The sequence below is a fragment of the Mchenga conophoros genome, linkage group LG22, assembly GCF_057382185.1.
Source record: "Mchenga conophoros isolate Kocher_MC1m ecotype Shallow Benthic linkage group LG22, M_conophoros_male_GT1.1, whole genome shotgun sequence".
In the NCBI taxonomy this organism is placed as follows: domain Eukaryota; kingdom Metazoa; phylum Chordata; class Actinopteri; order Cichliformes; family Cichlidae; genus Mchenga; species Mchenga conophoros.
Window position 1 is genome coordinate 10,628,022 of NC_140546.1, and position 21,946 is coordinate 10,649,967.

General features: G+C 38.8%; 2 protein-coding genes across 5 annotated transcripts in view; one reads left to right on the forward strand and one right to left on the reverse strand.

The window, feature by feature from the left end:
* olah (oleoyl-ACP hydrolase) lies at positions 1-5,039 on the forward strand. 3 transcript variants are annotated; one of them, XM_085262090.1, is made up of 7 exons: positions 1-139; positions 222-352; positions 1,672-1,810; positions 1,921-2,020; positions 2,584-2,753; positions 2,850-2,932; positions 4,768-5,039. In XM_085262090.1, the coding sequence occupies exons 1-7, from the start codon at positions 117-119 to the stop codon at positions 4,779-4,781; spliced, it is 660 nt and encodes a 219-aa protein (XP_085118216.1). In that variant the 5' UTR covers positions 1-116; the 3' UTR covers positions 4,782-5,039. The 3 variants fall into 3 exon arrangements, with proteins under 3 accessions (XP_085118216.1, XP_085118214.1, XP_085118215.1); XM_085262088.1 differs by lacking the exon at positions 4,768-5,039 and adding an exon at positions 3,704-4,073; XM_085262089.1 differs by lacking the exon at positions 4,768-5,039 and adding an exon at positions 3,507-3,565.
* The window catches only part of slc9a3.1 (solute carrier family 9 member A3, tandem duplicate 1), a 23,933-nt gene continuing 6,478 nt past the window's right edge, over positions 4,492-21,946 (reverse strand). Inside the window, exons 1-16 of one of the 2 annotated variants that reach the window (XM_085262064.1) lie at positions 19,386-19,767; positions 18,157-18,459; positions 17,155-17,315; positions 12,162-12,240; positions 11,401-11,578; positions 11,076-11,296; positions 10,687-10,889; positions 9,822-9,911; positions 9,667-9,737; positions 9,448-9,577; positions 9,225-9,361; positions 8,859-8,982; positions 7,948-8,121; positions 6,763-6,817; positions 6,604-6,669; positions 4,492-5,112 (exon numbers count right to left, since the gene is read on the reverse strand). In XM_085262064.1, coding sequence (XP_085118190.1) covers positions 4,814-5,112; positions 6,604-6,669; positions 6,763-6,817; positions 7,948-8,121; positions 8,859-8,982; positions 9,225-9,361; positions 9,448-9,577; positions 9,667-9,737; positions 9,822-9,911; positions 10,687-10,889; positions 11,076-11,296; positions 11,401-11,578; positions 12,162-12,240; positions 17,155-17,315; positions 18,157-18,459; positions 19,386-19,647 — 2,553 coding nt within the window. In that variant the 5' untranslated portion in view covers positions 19,648-19,767 and the 3' untranslated portion in view covers positions 4,492-4,813. Of the gene's footprint in view, positions 5,113-6,603; positions 6,670-6,750; positions 6,818-7,947; positions 8,122-8,858; positions 8,983-9,224; positions 9,362-9,447; positions 9,578-9,666; positions 9,738-9,821; positions 9,912-10,686; positions 10,890-11,075; positions 11,297-11,400; positions 11,579-12,161; positions 12,241-17,154; positions 17,316-18,156; positions 18,460-19,385; positions 19,768-21,946 lie in introns of those variants that run through there. The other variant, XM_085262063.1, reaches the window with a different exon arrangement.

Here is a 21,946-nt window from a genome sequence, read left to right on the forward strand (position 1 = left end):
GTGGCGGTATTGCACCAGTTCGCCGTGTGCTAGGCGCCAGTGAATTCATCATGAAGAAGAAGCCAATAAGGAAACGTTACACTGAACTCTTCCCAGGATTTTCCTAGAAGAAGTTAATGGAGCAGACAGCAAGTAATAGGTAGATTTTTTAAAATAACCTCTTGTTTTAACACAAGTGCAAATAAATCTCTGGTCATAATGTTCTTGTTCTCCTTAATCAGCATGGACAAGGTGGTAAACTGTTTCAAGAAAAGACCAGATGCTGTGGCCAGACTGATCTGCTTCCCCTGGGCAGGTGGAGGGTCCATACACTACGCTCGCTGGGGAAATGTCCTCAGCAGCTCTGTTGAAGGTGAGGTGCCCAGAAAGCATTTCACGTGTACGTGCTTGCACGTTGTAACGAAAGCTCCAGGAAGCAAGTGGAAAAGAAATGTGGTGGTCTGGTATAACTAGTCTTCTCGTCTGTGTTTATGACTAAAGGACAGCTGGACTAAAGATTTTTGGAGCACAGAATAAATTCTTGGCTCTTGACTAAATTTTGTTATCTGCAAAAGAGTTGAGGGGGAAAAAACACCTTAGAAAAAAAGTTTTGCCATAATTATATATCAAGATTACCTTTTAACTTTTAAATGTATAATTTTTAAAATCCTTCTCCTCACATACAAAATAATCAATAATCAGGCCCCATCGTATCTTAAAGACTTCATAGTACCTTAATATCTCAGCAGAGGACTTTGCTGTTTAAGATCAGCCTTAAAACTTTCTTTTTAATTAAAGTTTATAAGCCAGAGCTGGATCAGGTGACCCTGAACTGTCCCCCAATCATGCTGCAATACATTTAGTCTGCTGGAGGGCTTCCCATGATTAGTGTGTCTTCTCAGTCTTTGCATGTTTACACACCTATTTGCATTTGATCATTAGTTTTTCCTGAACTCTGTCTCTCTCCTGTAGTTTGCTTTTATTCTTGCTGTCTCTGCGTTCGTGTCTTTGTCTCGTGTCTACAGGTGGTGGAATTAGCGCTGTTCCCTCACACCAAGAAGGTCCTGGGTTCGAATTCGCAACTCTGGCCGGGACCTTTCTGTTAGCATGCGCTCTAGCACATTGCGGCTTCTATCCAGATACTCCAGCATATTCCCACAGTTAAATCACTTGCAGTTATTGGGGTTCGGTTAATTGGTGATTCTAAATTGCACATAGATGTGAATGTGTGTGTGTGTGTGTTCGTCCTGTGAAAGAGTGGCGACCAACTCTGGCGTGTACTGCGCCTCATGCCCTATGACAGCTGGGATAAGCTCCAGTGGTAGTGTAGTAGAGGAGTAGTAGTTCTCCTCTGAGTCCCGAATGACTGAACTCCTGACCCTGTCTATAAGGGACAAGCCAGCCACCCTTCAGAGAAAGCTGTTTTCCACGGCTTGTATCTGCAACCTCGTGCCAGTTATGAACAGAATTGCCAGCACTCTAGTCCGTCACTTAAAAACCTGGCATTTAAAAACAATCAATCATCAGAATTACGTTTCTACACATGCCTCAGAGGACTTTTATGCTTTGAATTATTTATGGTTACTCACTCATTTACTCTGAATCAAAGGAAGACAAATACTCAGAAGAAACATCACCTCATGTCTTTACACTGTTTTTCTTTCTTTCTTTCTTCCTTTTTTTTTTTTGTAGTGTTGGCTGTCAAACTTCCCGGCAGAGAGAGTCGAGCTAAAGAGCCATTCTTCGAAAACATGCAGCAGATCGTGGATGAAGTGATTAGTGTGTTGTTGCCGCTGCTAAAGGAGAAGCCATTCGCTCTGTTTGGCCACAGGTATGGCGAGAATAAATGATCCCTGAATAAAAACAAGGCTGTCGTCATAAACAGAACACTGCATGGTTTTAATCCCTGCAACATAAAGAAAAAATTCTAATCTGTTTCAGTTTCGGTGCCTTCACAAGCTTCGCTGTTGCAGACGCGCTGAAGAAAATTCACAACGTGGAGCCAGTTCACATCTTTCTGTCTGGTGCTTCTGCACCTTATGTAAGTAAAACTACTGGATGACCTGGAAAACTTCTTATTACTTAAGTCTTTTTTTTGCTTGGAATACGCTTTTTAAGTATTTTTTCTTTCATTGCTTGTGATATTTATTAGTTCCACGAAGCAAAAAAAGACAAACATAACCCTGTTTTTTGGGGCTGTGGACTTCAAATCTAGTAATAAGTGATGCAGTGACACACGTGAAAATCCTCTCTGTGCTGTTATGTCACCACTTCATGCTTTAATCTACATTTCTGTGCTTCTGCCACATAATTTTTACCCAAAACTCGGATCACCAAAGAGATTAAAATTCTTTCATTGAAATTATATTCACTATAAGCTAATCACGTATTTTAAAATCGATTTAAATTAATTAGACTTAATCTGTACACACATAACTGCCATGAAAACCCTGATCTATGAATCCTGATGTTCATATTCAACAAACATCAGTGATAACATTTGGAAAAGCTAAACGTTTGTAATTTGGCCTCTTTAACGTAAGAAAAGAGTTGGGTGTTGTTGATATGACACGACACTGTACTGTGTTGTTCTTTGTCTTTAAGTCAGAGACTCGCATTAAAACCCCAAAGAGAAGCGACTTGTCTGATGAAGATTTTCTTAAGTGGTTAATTTCGATTGGAGGAACTCCTCCTGAGCTGCTGGCGAACCCTGAAATCCTCAAGCTCTTCCTTCCCGCCCTGAAGGCTGACCTGCACGTAGTGGAGAACTACAGGTGGGCGGACAGCTGTCTGTTACTTAATCTGCTCTTAACATTTCTAAAACCAAGCGTAGATGTTGTCAGTGATGGGAGTTGCTGACCTCTCTGCAGATGTAACAAGGCGAGCAGCCCGCTTTTCTCCTGCCCGGTCACGTGTTTTGACGGGAAGGATGACATTCCTCATGATTTACAAGGTCAGTGCTCTAACAGGCCAAGAAGGGGCTGTACGTTACTCTTATGGTTATTACATTGACTTAAATGCCAATTGCTACTTTGTGCTTCTCCCTTCTTTGTTTTGCCCTCAGCAGAGCAGTGTTTACGTAACCCTAACAATCCGTCTCCTTCTACTGAACTCTGACTTCAGTATCTTGCAGTTTGTTCATCGGAGTGTGAAAGTTAGATCGAAAGCACCCAGCCATAGAAACAGCCTCTTGTATGTATGAGTGGGTGAATGAGCCTTGTAGCACAAAGCGCTCAAGCAGAGTAGTAAATAAATTTAAAAGCATACATTAATAATTACATAATTAGACACAAGTTAAGAATCAAATTAAAATGTACACACCGAAAGCCCCGTTTCACAGTGAGTGGATGGCGTTTCTTATGTTGTGAAAACCACCTTTAAAAAAATGTCAGGTGGAGTTAGCTTTGGTTAGTAAATGATGATCTACCTGGTTTATGGCTTCACCTGGTCCAGGGATGTCTGCGGCCTTCGGGCTGAGTAAATCTTTTGCTGGGCAGTGTTAACTAATGCTAACTGTTTCTTATTAGAGAGCACGGGATCTGAACCAGAGGCAGCAAGAATGTGTGACTGAGTACGTGAAAGATTTACAGGTGATCAAGTGAAATTTGTGTGTGTGTGTGTGTGTGTGTGTGTGTGTGTGTGTGTGTGTGTGTGTGTGTGTGTGTGTGTGTGTGTGTGTGTGTGTGTGTGTGTGTGTGTGTGTGTGTGTGTGTTTTATTAACAGCTTGGAAAGACATCACATCAGGAGATTTCACCATAAAGATGTTCCACGGATCTCATTTCTACCTGAAGGACTCTGGAAACGAAAAAATAATTTTGGATTACGTCACAAAACATTTGGAAACCTCAGAAATGGATTATTTATAAACAAAACGACTTTTGTAATTTTTCTACTAGTTTATGGTGATATTTAATTGTGTCACCAGTGTAACTTGTTATGTTTTGACCACCCCAGTCCCACGAGTACAGTGAATTCAGTAACTAAGCTAAAAGTTTTGAGACCTAAAATAAATATCCTATTCCTGTTAATGACTGATTTTAATTATCTAGAGTTTGTGATTTAGAAAGAGTTGATTAAATATCTCTGGATGCATCTTTTTCTGCTTTAATTTGGATTATTATTTTTTTGACTGACTCCACAGAAACAAAACAAATACAGTTTCTCTTTTTAAATCCATATTTAAATGATTAGTGTAGTACAATATATTCAAGATGCACTAGATTCACAAATAAATATATTGCCTCGTCATATATGTGACATTTCTACAACTGTTTTATTATTCAAGTTTATTATTTAACCTCAGTTGCAATTCTGAGGAAAAACACAAGCATGTCTATATATTATTGACTCAGAATCAATTTTCAGTCATTATTATTTTAAATCCTATTTTTTATTATTGAGACCTAAACAAAAATATATATTTGGGATTTTTTTTTTTTTTTTTTTTGCTTCTGTTTGTTGCATCACATTTAAGGGAAAACAACCTTAAGTAATGATTTGCAATTGCATGTTAATATTGAGCCACAGGACAATATTTAACGGTGTTCTATGTGCCCTGTGAATAACATGCTTTGCTCTAAGTGCAGTTTTCTTTTGCCCAGGGAAGCGTGAACCTAAAACAAAAACAGGAGCAATCTAAAGAACATGCAGGTCATGAAACTGTCAGTGTTTTGTGTAGAAACACAGGAGTTAAGGTTATCACATAAATGGAAAAGAATATATTTCCTAGTCAATATTCTTAGAGTACACAGTTAAACGTTCTGAGTTTAGTTTTGTTTCTTTGGCAGCCAGATTCAAGTGAGGCAGAGTTGAGTGTTTGGGTTGGGGATCCAGCTACACGTAGCCATCGTCTCTGGGAGGACGAGGAGGAGGAGGGGGCGGCTGCAATTGATCGCTGTCCATCTGCTGTGTGTCAGGAATGTTCTCCAGTGTGAAGGAGTCAGTGGAGCGAGTGCTGATACGAAGAGGGGCCAGGCGGCGCAGGTTGCTTGGGGTCCTTGGCAAATCCACCTGGGCTCGATGTGACAGAGCCACCATGCTGCTGTCGAGCTCACTCTCCCCAAGCCAAGGCGGAATCTGCAACAAATCCATGGGGTCCAGGTCCGGCATGAAGGCTGGGTTCTCAATCCCAGCTGGATGAACAAAAGAAACTGAATTAGGACCTCAGGTTTCTATATTATGGCTTCTGTTGTTCTCAACGATTTGCAAACAATAATTTATAATAGAACGTATCAGGTTTAAAATGACAAAAAGAAAAAAATAAGGCAATTTCAATGGTCGTAGGAACATGTCTGAAGTTTGGAGAGAGTAATGTTTCCAACAGTCTAGCTTCCACTTTTCTTCCATAGGCATTAATATACCCCCATACCATTAGAGATGCAATCTTTTGAAGTGAGTGCTAATAACAGTGCAGTGTCCATGTGTCCCATCCAGTTCATTTCAAGTGAGCTGCGTTTCTGCATGTCGTGGTTAACTTTGTTCACAGACAACATGTGGAGGTGTTTCTGAGCCCGTGCTGTGATTTCCTAAACGGTGTCATGACAGTTTTTAATGCAGTTTTTAATCCAAACATCACAGGAATCTGTTGAGGATCTTTGGCCATGTTTTTTTGCACAGAGATTTCTCCAGATTTTCTGAGTCTTGTGATGAAATAATCAAAGTCTTTGCCGTTTTATTTTGAGGAACATTTTTCTAAAATTGTTCCTTGATCTGTATACAACATTTTGCAGATTGATGAACTTCTACCCATGTTTCGTTCTGATAAACTCTGCCTCTCAAAGATAATCTTTTTAGACATAGTCATGTTACTGTTCTGTTACCAGTTAAACTAGAAAAATGTTCTTCCAGCTAATTCTTTTTAGTACCACCTAATTTCCAACCGTCTTAACTTTTTACGATTACTGCTAACATCAAATTCAACATAAGATAATCTTTTTCACAAAACAGTAAAATGTGTACTTTTACGAGCTATATGGATTTATGAGATTTGACACTGTGTGCTTGATGCTTCTCGTCTGTGTACATAAATTAAATTCAACACAGCTTCAGTTCTCTGGAAATTTTTTACAGATGTTTGTGGAGTCGGAGCAGAATTAGGCAATTCTACGATAATGAGCTGTCTTCACACATGCACTGCAGCCATAAACTGTTCCCAACAGGTTAGAAGGAAAACGTTCAAAAGAAATGAATCGAACATTAGCCAGGCTTTAACCTGCCAGTCCACTAGTACAAAGTCCATATGATGTATGACAGTTGGGTACTTTTACCCTGCAGCTCACCCTTACATAAACCACATACGGTATTTCCAGTAGTGCGAGCCTGAGGATGACTATTTCCTGCTGTGTGCTGCACAGAAAGGTGCAGCACACAAACAGAAAGACTGAAAACTGAGAATTTTATTTTAAAGATTAAATTTTTAAAATGGTACTTAAGTAAATTTTGCACTGAAGGGGGTTTGTTTCATATTGTATCTATTTTGACCTTAATTGCATTTAAAGTATGGTTCTGTAATATTTGTGTTTATAGTTACTATAGTGACCAGTTATAGTGACCAGCTACTCTCTTGGTCACTCTTGAAAAATATATGTTTGCTCTTAGATACAGGATTTACAGACTTGTTTTACCTCCTGCTCTGTACGTGGCTCTCATGTATGATTGGTCATAGCCAGAAGCGCTGTCTCCCTCTGAGCCTAAAAATGAACGTGACAAGATTTTCATTGGCTCTCTAAGTGCTTACCTATTTTAAATCTGAAGAAAAAAAAACACCCAACAATCATACAAACCCTCATCACCAGAATAGCTGGTTTTAGCCTTGTCCATTGACTTTCCATTAGGCATCTGTAACAGGAAGACGAGTCATTAGATTATTAGCTGTGGTTCAAAAAGTGAAATTCTAAGTCATATTCATTTGTTCTCATGTTGTTCTTCAATTTTCGAATAAAAGATTAGTAAAGCCCAACAATTTTATGAGTAGGCCAATATTATAGGAATATATTAGCTATTTGATGGCTGATTGGTATCGGCATTTATAGCAGCTGACAAATGAAAGTGAATAAAGTAACAAGAAACGTGATAGTTTGTCCACCAGAGGGAACTCTGTAACTTCACTGTTAGCGATACACTTGCTTGGACCCTCACAAACACAACAACCAGCTGGTCCAAGCAGAGTTATGTAGAGCGTAAACAACCAATTAAATAAATGCACATAAAAACTGTTTGAGAGATTTGTTCATGTTTCATGTGTCTGAAAGAAAAAATTATGTGATGCCCAAATTTGAGTCGAAACACTGGATCTTTCTGAGAAATGAGATATTAATGAAGCATAAAATTCAACCACTTAAACAAATTTATCTTCAGGAATGCCAATAACTGTAATTTGGCATCTTCGCCAAAAACCATAATGCTCTTTATTATTTTTTCTTCTTTTTGTAAAACATTTGAGAATTCGTGGATAATAAGAATAATTATGTTTCAGAATTAAAAATATGACTTTCAACCAAATGTGTAAGCATACTGGTGGATTATCAACTACAGAAAAATAAAAATGATTTCTGTAATTGCTAATACTTTTAATTTAGGGCAGCTGTGCTATAAATCTTGCACCGGTTGGTGGTCTATTAAATTTGTTAACCACCATCAAATATTGGTATCAGTATCCAACTTAAAAATCAGTTCTATTGATTTTTTGGGAAAATGGCAAATGGCCTTTATTTGTATAGAACTTTACTAGTCCCTAAGGACCCCAAAGCACTTTACACAACCAGTCATCCACCCATTCACACACACATTCACACACTGGTGATGGAAAGCTACATTGTAGCCACAGACATGATAAAAAAAAATCTAAATACTGAAAATGTTGATTATGTCTAAAAATGAGATAAAGATAGTATAAAACATTTTTAAAATGTTTTGAAAAGTGGTATTTTACTTCAGGAAGAAAATAAATATAGAAATGAAGTTATGACCTTCTGCTGCTGTTCTTTTTGTGTGTGCTTGACAATCGTCTTTGGTGGTTTGACGCCCATTTTTGCAGACGTGAACGACTTCAGTCGATTCCTCATGGTTCTCTGGAAGATCTCCTGGACTTCTTTTTCATCTCTGTTGATATCGAAATGGCTGCGACTGAATCTGTGCCGATGCTGTAAACAAGAGGACGAGAAGACAGCTTAATACTCCTTCACAAAATCAAAAACAGCTTAGGCTTAGGTTCAGCTCTGTGTTAATAGACTAGAAGATCTGTTGAGCTCATGCTCACAGTTCCTGCACATCTGCAAGCCACTTTGGAATGCATCTACCACAGTGCTTCCTTTATATACTACACTATATGGCCAAAAGTATTTGGTTGTCTGCCTTCACACATGTGAACTTGAGTGACATCCTATTCTTAATCCTTTGGGTTTAATATGATCTCAGCTCACCCTTTGCAGCTATAACAGCTTCAACTCTTCTGGGAAGGCTTTCCGTGGGTTTAGGTGTGTTTATGGGAATTTATTAGTGAACTCAGACACTGATGTTGGACAGGATGTCCTGACTTGCAGTCTCCGGTCTAATTCGTCCCAAAGATGTTCTGGTATTTTGAGATCAGGACTCTGTGCAGGCCAGTTCTTCGACACTGAACTTGCTCATCTATGTCTTTATAAACTTTACTTCATGCACTGGTGCACGGTCATGTTGGAAGGGGCCATCCTCAAACTGTTCCCACAAAGTTAAGAGCTTAAAATTGGTCAAAATGTCTTGGTATGCTGAAGCATAGTTCTCACTGATGCCTGGAAATATTCTTCTTTTGATAACAAGTTAAATTGTACTAATTATATAGAAGCGCGGCACTAAGGTGCTTTAGTAAGCCCTTGATGTAATGACTCAATGTGCTCATTACCTGTTTTCTGCTCTTGTAGAGATGCTGATCCAGAAGGTGGTGAGCGTTAATTGCCTCAGCTTCCCTCACAGCCTTCATGATCTGCTCATGCATTTCCAGGCTCACTGATGGAATGGGATCTCTACTAAGAAGCAAACCAAATCATGTCAGCGGTATAAAGTAATATAACAATATTAAAGTAGTACATTAACTCTGGTTTCCATTTTACAGCACAGTGGCAAATTGAAGCTTCAGGCATAGAAGATGTTTGTTAATCTAATCTAACTAATAGTTGCAGTGCATTTGATTTCACAACATGATCCTATACTGACTTTTAAGTCTGCTTTTTGCTCTTCTCCTATTGTCATAAAAATCTAGATTGCTCACCTTGTAGTGGACATTGCACCATGATCATTTGACATATTTGCATTGTTGATATCGAAGGATTCACTTTCAGACTTTTTCTTGAAGTCAATAATGGAATTTTCATTACGGACAAACTCCAGAGAGCCCCTCCGCTCACCCTGGAACAGAAGAAGACCATGCTTTCTTTCCATGTGGCAGTTTTATCAGTTTTCTTTAATGAGTACTTTAGCAAAATGATGCTCACTTCAGTCACATATTCCATAGCATCCTTGAGGTTCAGCTGATGGAAGACATCAAAGACTTGGTCTTGTTTCTTCCTTGCAGACGGCTTCATCAAAATCCATGACATCCAGTTTTCCTCAAAATACTTCCACCTTTGCAAAAAGGAAACGAAATTCTTATTTTAAAGTTTATTTTAAAATGAGAAGATATTTTCAAATTACGTGTCAAGTCTTGTACATACTTGCTCCTCATGTAGTTGTGTCCTATTTGTCCTGATATGTCTTCTATGGCAACCAGAGTGTGATTAAACATCTAAAGAAAGGAGAAGGACTCAGCAATAACTGGATAGAAAATGGTTGTGTAGGTGAAACGAGAGGTTTTTCGTTTTAGATTTACCTTGTTTGTTAATTTCTCTAGGAGCGAAACCTCAGTCACTGCAGCTCTCTTTACTTTAAGCCACATGACCAGAGGTTTCATTGTTATTCCCTGCAACAATGTCAAGCAGGAATGCAATAGTGTTAGGGGGGGTGGTAAGTTCATGAGCTTTAACAGAGACCGGGTAGAGGACAGGGTTCTCTGTATCTTAGCTGTTCCTAGGACTACTTTGTTTTGGAGAGAGACCTCTGATGTTGTGCCTGGAATTTGTTTGGGAGTGACAGCTCCTAATGCTTTTATTGGTGATTTTTATTGGTACTTCTTTACTTTCATGTCAGAAGGGGCCCAGAGGCCAGTACAAGGAAGTGGACCCAAGGGCAGACACAAAAACAAACAGCAATAAGGTTTTACAGGCTTTACTGTAAACACAGAAATGAGAAATGACATGATGTGGGTTCATGTGAGAGCACTATAGTTAGACCTGTAAGTAATACCTGTAATACAAGGGCGTGAAAGCAATATTGATTCTGTGGGCTTACTTGCAGGCCATTCCAAGGAATAGATTTCAGAGAGGTGCAGAGAATCTTGCCATGGAGGCCAACGTCCAGGTAACCGAGCTGCATGTGAGCTGCAAGCTCCTCTTTTCATTGCTCATTGAGCCTCCAGAAGCTGGACTTTGGTTCAGCTGTCTTATTATCACTATACTTACCTACATTAGCATTAGGAGCCGAGACCCTAAACTTTGAAGAGTGACTCCAGCAGATTCCAGACACAACATCAAATGTCCAAAGGAGTGCAGTCCCAGGAACAGCTAAGCTACTGCCAGAAGCCTTTTTTTTTCTTCGAAAAAGATAGTTAACTAATTAAGAAAAAGTGACAAATTCACCTGCAAGATGACAGTGAAGTACACCACAATGAGTGTAGTGCAGACCATCAGGTTTTTCTCTTTTATCTTATTCTCATCCAGCATCACAGCCAGGCCATATGCAACAGCTCCTCGTAGGCCACCGTAGCTCATAATCACCTGATCTACAAACTCCAAGGGCACCAGCCTGTACCTGTTGAGGATCCAGGTGAGGAAAAACACACCTGCAGTACGAACACAAACACACAGTCTTATATAAAGACTCACAAAATATCTCCAAATGAATCTTCATGAGTTTTGAATGCATTTTAGTGTTTCAGTCTATCTAAATGTATTTGCATAACAAACAACCTTTTTACATCACAGTGATGCTTTGACACAAAACTGAGCCCAAAAAGACAAAATCTCACCAATGAATCTGTACACCAAGACGAAGAGGAGTGTGAGTAGGATGAAGCCCGTGTTCCAAACCCAGATAACCTTATCGATGGCCGAGATGCCGAGGAAAACAAAGATGATGGTTTCTGATCCGTTGGCAAAAGCCTTCATGGCGTATCTGACTGTTTGGACCGAATTCTCATCCATGTTTGCGTTGATGTACTTCTGACAGCACATTCCACAGAAGACAATCCTACAGAAAGGAAACACAAAAGTAGACTTCCATCTAAATATGTTCACAAAATATGCAAAATAGATGCAGAAATAATAAAACAAATTCAGTTGTAAAACACTCACGAAAGGATAGCAGACAGCGAAAGCATCTCGGCAGTCAGGTAGGAAAGATATCCCAAAACAAAGATGAAGCCTGGTTCGATGATCTGGATGTTTTTTGTGCATCTGGTCAGAAGTGAAATTAGTAGGCCAAAAACAAGGCCCACAAGGGAACCGCCAAATGCAACCACAAAAAAGGAAACTGTAGAGAAAGGGGGAAATGTGTAAAAATCTACTTTTAGGCTTTGTTATGTTTTTTATTGCATCTGTTTACATGCCTCTACTCCCTACTGATCGAATTTCCCAGAGGAACCCACCCGAGGGATTAATAAAGTTCTATCTTATCTTATCTTATCTTATCTTACTGTCCTAACTGGCTTCTGCTAAAAAAAAGAGTAAATAAAGGCATCTCCAAAAGTTGATTCTTTTCATCTGGATGTAGTGTTTTCAGTGGGAGACACGTTTCATCACTCATCCAAGTGACTTCTTCAGTCTGAGCTGACTGCAGGTTTCCCCAATCTTATAAACAGTACATTTGCATAACAACTGAAACTAGCACCACTGAAGGAACTGGGAGGTCAGTTCCCAGCCAATGCCAATAAAAGCATCGTGGTGGCTTGAAATGGTCAATGCATTTTGATGAAGAAGCTCATAATACTGAACAAAAAAATGCTGTAAAAAGAAACAAAAAAACAATTTCTGCTTAGCCAGACGTGACTGTAAGTGCTTATAACCCATACACAGGCAAATCCTCTATTAACAGCTTAATAAATGTCATATCTTACCTATTCCTTTGATAATTTCTGCAGCATCAATTTTAGGTCCTCCCAGTGACACAAATGCATCAAACACATTGAAGAGCACCTAAGAGATGAAGAAGAAAAAATAATGTTTGGTCATTTAGCAGTAAAGAAGGACCCATGACAAAGGGTGCAATTCCCCTGTAATTAAATGGAATTTCGACGTATTTTATTTGAAATTGCAAAGTAATTATATTTACCTACAAGTACTACACACTAGAGTAAGGGGGTAACAGGTTTTTGTTGTGCAAAAACAAACAGTATTACATTGTAGCTACACTGTCCTTTTGGGGGTATGGGCAGTTTTACAGAGTAGATTGATACTGCCTTTTTACGACTTTATTTAATCATCGTTGTGTTAATGTGCATTGATGGAAGCCCTGTGGATGTGATAAGTACCAAGCGTACCAAGTTACAAAAAATAAATGAATACCACCAAATGTGTAGGCCTTTGTGACCTTATAATGATGGAGCCACATCTAACTTAATTTTTTTTTCTGTCACAGTCACAACACGTGTATTAGAACAGAACGTCTCCTTTCCTATGAAATACCTGGAAGTTAAGCAAGGTAAGTCCCTCCATAATAAGACCTGATGTTGGGAAATATTTCATTGTTTTTCCACGAATTACCACTTAATAAGGATCTATTAAAATAATTTATACACTACTTAAAACACTTGCAGTGTAATTATTTCTTAGTTCCTTTAAAGCACATGAAGTCATGCAAAACTAAAAATTTCCAACTACTATTTAAAATTACTTACATAGTACTTAAATTTACTTATAGTATAATTATTTTTCTTGTTTCCTGTAAAAAGTAGTGTGCTTACCTTAAGTATAGCTCAAGTATTTGTGGGTAAATATAACCTCTTAAGCCCCAAAGGGGTTTCTGAGCTTCCTGCTCGAAAATGCAATGCCCAAATTAATTGATTATTTCTCTGCAATTACAAACTCTGTCCTTACAATCTTGGTATCAAAATAAAGCTAACACTTGTGAAATTTCATCAGAGGTGTAAATATTGAAGCAGATATTACTGTGTCAAAGTTACTGAGACTGGAACACAGAAAAAGTCAATAGAATTTATCCTCACCTAATTTTTTTTTTTAGCATATAACCCTTTTAAAATATGCCTCAGTTCACATTTCATTACAGAAATTCAGTAACCAACATATAAACATCATCTGTGCAAGGATTTATGTTTGTAAAGTGAAACAGTGAAAAATTACAGCACTGTCAATACATGAATATCCACATGTTGTACAAAAATGTCTAATTTTGGCACACAATTGGACACCATGCCAGTTGAATTTTTTAGGTATTTAAGAGCAGAAATAATTGATTTTATTAACAGGCCTAAAAATGCTTTTTTTTAATATATATATATATTTTTTTGAAGATTTAACGACACATCTACATGGTAATGGCCCTTTTCTGCCGTGTGCATGGAGCATTTAATTGGTCTCTGGCCCTTTAAACTCTGAGGAGCTGTAACTTTGGTCTCTTTTGTTCAATTTGCATGATTGGCATCTTTTTTTAATTGTTTGAGCCAATAGAATCACAGTAACAATGCCACGTTCACGTTATTTCAACCAATCAGACCTTGCAAGGCTAAAACCCACGTGGGCCCAGATTTACTGCATGTGGTGTCTGTCCAGTCACGTGTCTGTAGGTGGGTCTATAACGGAGGATGGAAAATGACTCTGATGTGGCTAGGTAGGCGTGGTAACTGCTGATAATCACATGGCTATTTCATATAAATGAAATGAAAATAAATTCCATTAAATTGAAGGGGACTTACATTAGTGATGGGTAAATTTGATTATTTTTACTGAATCGAGTTTTAATGACTCACTCACCAAAGTAAATCGGGTTTTTTGAGTCATTTGATTCACTGAGTCAGTTGACCAGAGAGTGCAAAAAATGTACATTTTCACTCAAACTTAATTTGTTTCTCTTTTCATGTAAATCCTACTGCTAAGATGAATGATTCTAAAAGAAAACAACTATTTTATAGAGAAAAAAAAGAGCAAAAACATTTCTAAAATGAAGCAATTTCCTATCAAAATTGCTAAATAAACATTTTTTTTATTTTATTAGTATTTTCCTTAAATGTGTTAAATATATATTTTCTCATCTAAATGTCCACTGAAATGTGAGCCAGGGGGCGGTAATGTGCCTTAACATTGGTTGCCAACCAAGAAGAAGAAGAAGCTGTGAGCCAGGAGGGAGGGGGTGAGTGAGTGATTCGTTTGCTCTATGATTCAGCACAGGAGGGAGGGGGTGAGCGAGTCCTGAGTGATTCGCTTACGCCAGGGGTGTCGAACTCCAGGCCTCGAGGGCTGGTGTCCTGCAGGTTTTAGATATCACTGTGGGTCAACACACCTGAATGAAATGATTAGTTCATTACCAGGCTTCTGGAGAACTTCAAGACATGTTGAGGAGGTCATTTAGCCATTTAAATCAGCTGTGTTGGATCAAGGACACATCTAAAACCTGCAGGACATCGGCCCTCGAGCCCTGGAGTTCGACACCTGTGGCTTACACCTACGATTCAGCACAGGAGGGAGGGGCAGAGGTGGGACCAAGTCATTGTTTTGCAAGTCTCAAGTAAGTCTCAAGTCTTTATCCTCAAGTCTCAAGTCAAGTCTCAAGTAATGTCAGGCAAGTCAGAGTCGAGTCTCAAGTCACTGGTGTAAAAGTCCGAGTCAAGTCACAAGTCTGAAACTTTGAATTTCAAGTCCTTTCGAGTCTTTAAAAAAAAAACAACGAAAAAATAATGTTGCAGTTATATGCTAAATGTAAATATTAGACCATGTAATTTTAAAATCTGTGTTTTTCTCAACACATGACAAAATAGTGAACTTAGAAAATATACACAAATTGTGAAATTGCACCTCTTTAAAATGCAGCTCAATTAAACCTAGCTCCAAGAATAATTTTCACCGACAGTTCTGAGATAAGCTGCATGTTATTCTTGGATGCGGTTGTAGGACCAGCTTTAAAATCGCATGACAAAAATATCATACATATTAAAAAAAACTGCATCACCAACGTAGCCTGGACAACATTTGCTAGTTAGATGAAGTCAGCTATCTCATCGTAGCATATTTATATGCATATTTATAATTATACGGTTCTTGGAGTGAGTGCATACACTCATGAAGTTTAGTAACTTCAGGTCACTGCAACAAGCCCAGGTACAGTTTACCGACAGATGGGTGCAGGACCTTGAAACGCACCGTGTAGAACGAAAGACCATCGTACGTATCATAAGTTTACCAGTCTCACAAACTGTCGTCATAAATACACATTCCTTAACCGTTTATTAATAGGACCTTTGAGCTCAACGGTAATTAATTAGTAGTGGAAATCATTTCTGGTAGCATCACAGAAATGTAGCAGTGACAATAATATTGTATGCTGTAATCGTACTGGGCAATTAGTGATACAAAAACCCTGTTTTATCCTGTGAATAAAAGTATATGTTTTTGTCAATGTACCATAATAACAGAAGCGAAACGCAATATTGTGTCAGGACAATTCACTATTTATGCACAATAAATAAAGGAGCATAGCGCGACAATTTCTGTTCAGCGCCAGACTTGCTTGTAACCTATATCACCAATTATGTAATGAAAATGACGTATTAACTACTAAAAAACACTGACCTTCGTGTAAATGCTTGGAGCAGACTAACCTGTGAGCTGGAGTGTTCTGGGACGTTATATTTGGTCTTTGAATGGCTGCAATCCAGTCGCCTCTTTGTTACTTCGGAAACATGGCTGAACAATTTCTCTTCAACGACGTAATCCGATAACAACCGATCTCTTTACTCGTCGGCTTCCCGTGGCTGTCATGCGACCGGCTATTGCAGTTAATAATACAACAGCTTCTTGACATTTTTGTGTTTCTTTTTATCGCTGTATAACTGATTTTAATTGAAAGCCTGCGTGCGCTAGTACCGCTTGCCACGAGTTCCCAGAATCCTTTGCGGTTCTACCCGTGAATGACGTCACATTTTCAATCTCTATATAATATGCATGTTAAATTTTATATTTGGGGTAAAATATCAAGTCTTTTCAAGTAAACCGGTTCAAGTCCAATTCAAGTCCCAAGTCATTGGTGTAAAAGTCCAAGTCAAGTCACAAGTCTTAGAACATTTTTTCAAGTCAAGTCTAAAGTCATAAAATTAATGACTCGAGTCTGACTCGAGTCCAAGTCATGTGACTCGAGTCCACACCTCTGGGGAGGGGGTTAGTGAGTCTTGAGTGATTCGTTCGCTCTATGATTCAGCACAGGAGGGAGGGAGAGAGTGAGTCCTGAGTGATTCACTTACGCCACAGGTGTTGAACTCCAATTACAGATTATATCAATACAATAAAGGGCCAGAAATAAAGTAAATACATTGCCAGTATACCAATACTGATAATGATACTTTTAACCTATAAAGGCATCTTATATAAGGGAGAGCATTGTGTCTTGATTTATGAGATGAATTATCTCTGATTGACAAATTCTGTCCACATTTAATTAATTAGTTCATTTTTATTTTACTTTCAATTTTAAGCTTAATTCAGTTCTCTAAGACATGTATTCAGTTTTATAGTACACCTCTCCTTTAAGGAGCAATATGATATAGCACTTATGCTTCTGAGAAGGTCACACTTCTAACGATAAAGTCACGGGTTTCTAACATTGTAATTTTAAAAGGTGTGCAAACTTTCAAGTTTCAGCAGTGAATGGGGTGGAACTTCATGATTCGTATCAAATGAACTCCAGACTGTTCAGAAACACCTATATTGACCAGAGAAGCTCAGATAAGATGGCAAGACATCAGCTAGAGTAAAACCACTTAAACTGTTTACTTTCTTTACACTTCATGTCTTCAAAGTGGACATGCCTATGACAGATGTCTCACCAAACTCACAGGTTATGTTACTTAAGTAATGCTAAAGACAGCAATGATGCATACGAACCACTGTTACACCGTCGTTGAGCAGCGACTCTCCAAACACCATGATGAAGAGGACGTCGTTAACGTGCACCTGCTCAAACACAGCAATGACGGCCACGGGGTCCACAGCAGCCATCAGACTGCCGAAAAGAAGGTACTGCAGCAGACCGATGTCCAGGTCACCTGTACAGGAAATGCCTTGATGCTCAATCATCCAGGTAAGTAAATCCCAAAAGGTTGATTCTGTACATCTGTACATCCCCAATCTTATAAACAGTACATTTGAATAATAATGGAAACTAGCCAACTGAATGAACAATGGGCTGGGAGGTCAAGTCCTTGATCATTAATGTGCAAATTGTCATGACCATTGATCAAAGACCATTGATCAATGCCTATGAGTACCATTCACAGAAAGTTGGGGAATGGCGGCAATCACAGCATTGTGAGACACAGCCCCCTCCTTGATTCACAGACACATTTTTTCTAAACACAACACCTCAGTGGCTTTAAACCCCAAAACACACTGCGCCAAAAAACGGTCCACCCCAATGATCGGATCCCCCGACACAAACAGAGTAATGTAGAGTGCGCTAAGTGCCAGGAGGATTGCCATGATTTAGACACTGAGGAAACCAAACAACCTCTTGTGAAGCGGATGGCACAACACAGAAGGAAGTCTATTTCCACCTACAGGCAAATGGACAGTCTTTCAATGATGAGGATTTACACATTCTGGACAGGGAGGAGCGCTGGTTTGAGCGCGGAGTCAAGGAGGCCATTTATGTGAAAAGGGAAAGACCATCTCTGAATCAAATAACATTGTTTCAGTTATTGTGCAAATGTACTGTTTGGGTTAGGAAAACCTGTAGTCAGCTGAGACTGAAGAAGTCACTTGGATGAGTGTCAAAATGTTTCTCCCACTGAATTTCCAGATGAACAGAATCAACCTTTTGTGATGTACAGGAATCATATTAGATCTCTCTCTGGTGCATTCACGAAGAAATTACAAAGCCCCTCTTACCCATGGCTCCTCCCATTTGGCACCCCCACAGCGACAGCCCCAAGCTGGCAGCATTCCAGCAGGTCCCAATGACAGCATGGACCAAGATTCCGCCCAGGTTGGTGAAGAAGAGCTTGTTTGGCATGTGGTAGCCTGCATCCAGAATGACTTGAGGCAGCAGGTAGAAGAAGAAGACTGTCGGGGTCAGCCTGAAGGTTTGCACCTTGTCTGCAGCCCAAATCATGCCACCCAAAATGAAGCCAAAACAGATGAGCAGAGCGCTCTCAGGTATAACGCTGGTGACATGATGGTTGGCCTCAATGACTGAGAAGAGAAAACAAGATTTAAAAAAAAAAAAAAAAGATAAAAGCCATGAATCAATAGTAATAACCTTTGATTTTACATTAATCCGCTTGTAGTCAGGTTGGAGCTGGCAAACATTCAAACCTTTGGTTCACTTTACTGAACCACAAATGTAAAACGCTTGTGAGGTTGTAACATTTGCAAATGATTAACTGTAGTGCTCATCTAAAATAAAACACGAAAGCACATGATTAACCAGCGTGGCGGATGAATGAAACCCCACTGCATAACTAAAGATAGCCTCATGATTAATGGGCAGAGGAAGTGCCATTAAAGTTTATTTAACAATAAACCCTACTGTCCCACAGCGGTAAACCAATTTCCACCTCACGGGGTTACACTTCTGTTCTGCATGTTTATATTTACCCTCTTAAATCCTGGTATATCATGTTTGATATGTGCAGTTTTTTTATGAGTTTTTGAGACTTCTCCTTTATCAGTGAAAAACCTAAAGAAATTTTATTCAAGATACATTCTTCAGCATTTTTTAAATGCCAGATGTAGCAAATATGATACAAATCAAAAGTCATCTATGGAAATTAAAATGTTATATATTTGTTATATTGGCTCAACAAATTCTCAATTTTGAATTCATTTCATATTTTAGGCTTTAAGAGGTTAAATGTAATTAAAGATTAAATTACAGAAACTTGTATCAAGTATACAATTTTTCACCTCTGTGTTTTTATCTGTATATTTATATTTTATAAGCCTGAGCTATTCATTTAGAGGATTTCAGCTACCAAAAGTGAAAGCTTGCTCCACATTACCTTCTCTGTTTGCAAGAGGCAAACTATACTTCTTCTTTTCTTTTATCATCTCGTGTAATAAACAGAGCATATAAATTTTTTTTATCATATTTATATTCTACAATATGTATTACATACCCAGTTTGCCCAAAAATGACACCAGTACCCAAAAAGCCACTAAATAAGGGGTCTCCACGTGGTGCCACTTAAAGCTAATGATGGGTATTCCTGTGATATTGGAGCTGTGGCCATGTTGAGACTCATTCGAGTGACTGGATTCGGACAGCTTCAGGTGGGACCCCTCACGTGTTACCACAGCTTCACCCTTCACTGATGACACAACGCAGATCAACAACACTGACTCCAACAGCCAGAAGAGTGCATATCCACAGCGTAGCATTTGAAAAAAATAAACTGACTGAAGAAAAGAAGCCTTCTCGTGCCTGTATTACCTCAAGAGGTAAAAATAAATAAACAACACCTCTGCCAATGGCTTCCTACCCTCACAATATTCAACACTCTGTCTGCGACTTTGTGTCCTCAGTCCTGACACAGTCTGTATCAGGACTGGACTCAGCCTTTTTATAAGTTCACTACTCCTCTATGAGTAAGGTCATGTATGAGTGTGTGGTTGAAGAGTTTAAGAAGGAGCAAAGGATGTCATTCGGTTATTCAGTGACATCTGAAACATTCTCCGGTCATTGCTACATTTGTACTTTCCGGTCCCGTCCACTCCAGTTTGTCATGATATTGTTAGTGTTGTTGAATGAATACCTTTAGTTTAGGAACATTTCCACCAGTTTCACTCCTTAGTAATGATTGACACCGACCTTACGCAGTCTTAGTTAAAGACTCCCTTGAAATGACATAGCACCTTTCTCCTCTGTTAAGCACTCAAAGTGCTTCCTACTACTAATCTAAGTCTCCCAATCACACACATGTGAATGCAGTGTTCACTGTCTTGGCCAAGTACCCTCTGATCAGTAGATGATCTGCTCTACCACCTGAAACACAGCTGACCCTAACGAAGAAGAAATAACAAAGGTGTCGTAAAGCAGTCCCTAAATAAGCTCCTATCATTACATATTGGAGCAGTGACTTCAGAAGGGCACAAAACACTCCTGACTCAGTTAAGAAGCTTAATCATTTGTTTTGTCTTTACATTACTAAGTGATGCTGCAGGGGGATTTTTGTGCCAAAACAAAAAAACGTATGACTTTGTCCAACTTACAAGGCGAATGCAATGTCAGAGACTGTAATTTCAAATATATAATGTAAATTAAATGAAACAGAGAGTTAACGAAGCCAAAATCCACCTGTATTGGCATACACTGTGACAATATTGTAACAGGAGTGTGGCGTTGGCTCAACTCCAGCTGCTGCAAGCTTCACACACAGTGCTGCTCGTGTGGGGAGAATGATTTAGCCTACAATTACAGACTCCTGGGGACAGACAGAAGGTGAACAGTGTTAATTCATAACAGTTGGCTGGTTTTAATGTACTTTAGTTCTACTAACTCCACGGTCTCAAATCTGAGACTCTTTTACCCATTACCAGCGGCTCACCGCTGCTTTGGCAAAAAACAAAAAGCAAAAAAAAACCTATATTAAAATAAATGTATAAATGGAAACATGGTTATTTCTTTTTATATTTAATTTGTGTTTATCATTACCAAATGTGATTCTGATGGCTGCAGAGCAAGTCACTGGCAGGTTGCTGAAAAAAGTGCCTTCATATTCAAGGAATTTTTTTTAACATTTGTTCTTTTTATTAGTGATGTGCGATACCACTGATTTTCTTTCCGATCCGATACCAAGTAATATTCAGGGTGGTATCGACGATACTGATTCGATAAACTTATTTTATTTATTGTATCTCAAATTATAGTGTCAAAATGATTACAGGACATCAGATTACTTGTTCTTATCACTTAATAATGCAGAGTTCATCATATAGAAATAAAAAAACTGAAGTTGTGCGCTATTTGAACATCTTGCCTGCCTGCAGCACTAAAGGACTCAGTGAGAAACGTCTGTCTCGCCCTAGCAGCACCTGACTCTCTCATCCTCTTCAGTTCGCCTCAACATACGCTCGTCATATTCTGTGATATGATTTACTCTGAGGTGTTTGACAAGGTTAGTGATGTTGCCACAACCATACATGACCCTCCCGATTTTTCCGGGAGAATACCGAATTTCAGTGCCCCTCCCGAAAATCCCGATTTTCCACCCGGACAACAAAATTGAAAAACCATATTGCAGAATTCATAGCGCGGCCCAGCCAATTCCAGTTTCCAACAATGGCGGCAGCTGCTTAGTTTTAATATTACTCTTATTTCTCTTTCTGGGTCGCAAAAAAACTTTTAACATATTTTCAGGTGAGAATGTAGCTGTGTAAACTTCAAATATCTAAGCCGACTGACACATCGTCTTCAAACCCCCGCGGTCTTTCGCTACTCGGGTTAAACGTGATATATAAGTCACTTTGATAACTTAAAAATCTTATTGTTTTTTTTTTCAGTGTTTTATTTGTTGGTGACTAAATCGGTTTGGTTGAGATTAAAGTTCTTAGATTAGATTAAATTAAATTTAACTTTATTAATCCCTCGGGAGGGTTTTCACAAAGCTGAATAAACGTCAAACAGAAAATAATTAAACAGAAGAGTTTACGTCAGTGCCCGGTGATATATTAGATAGCA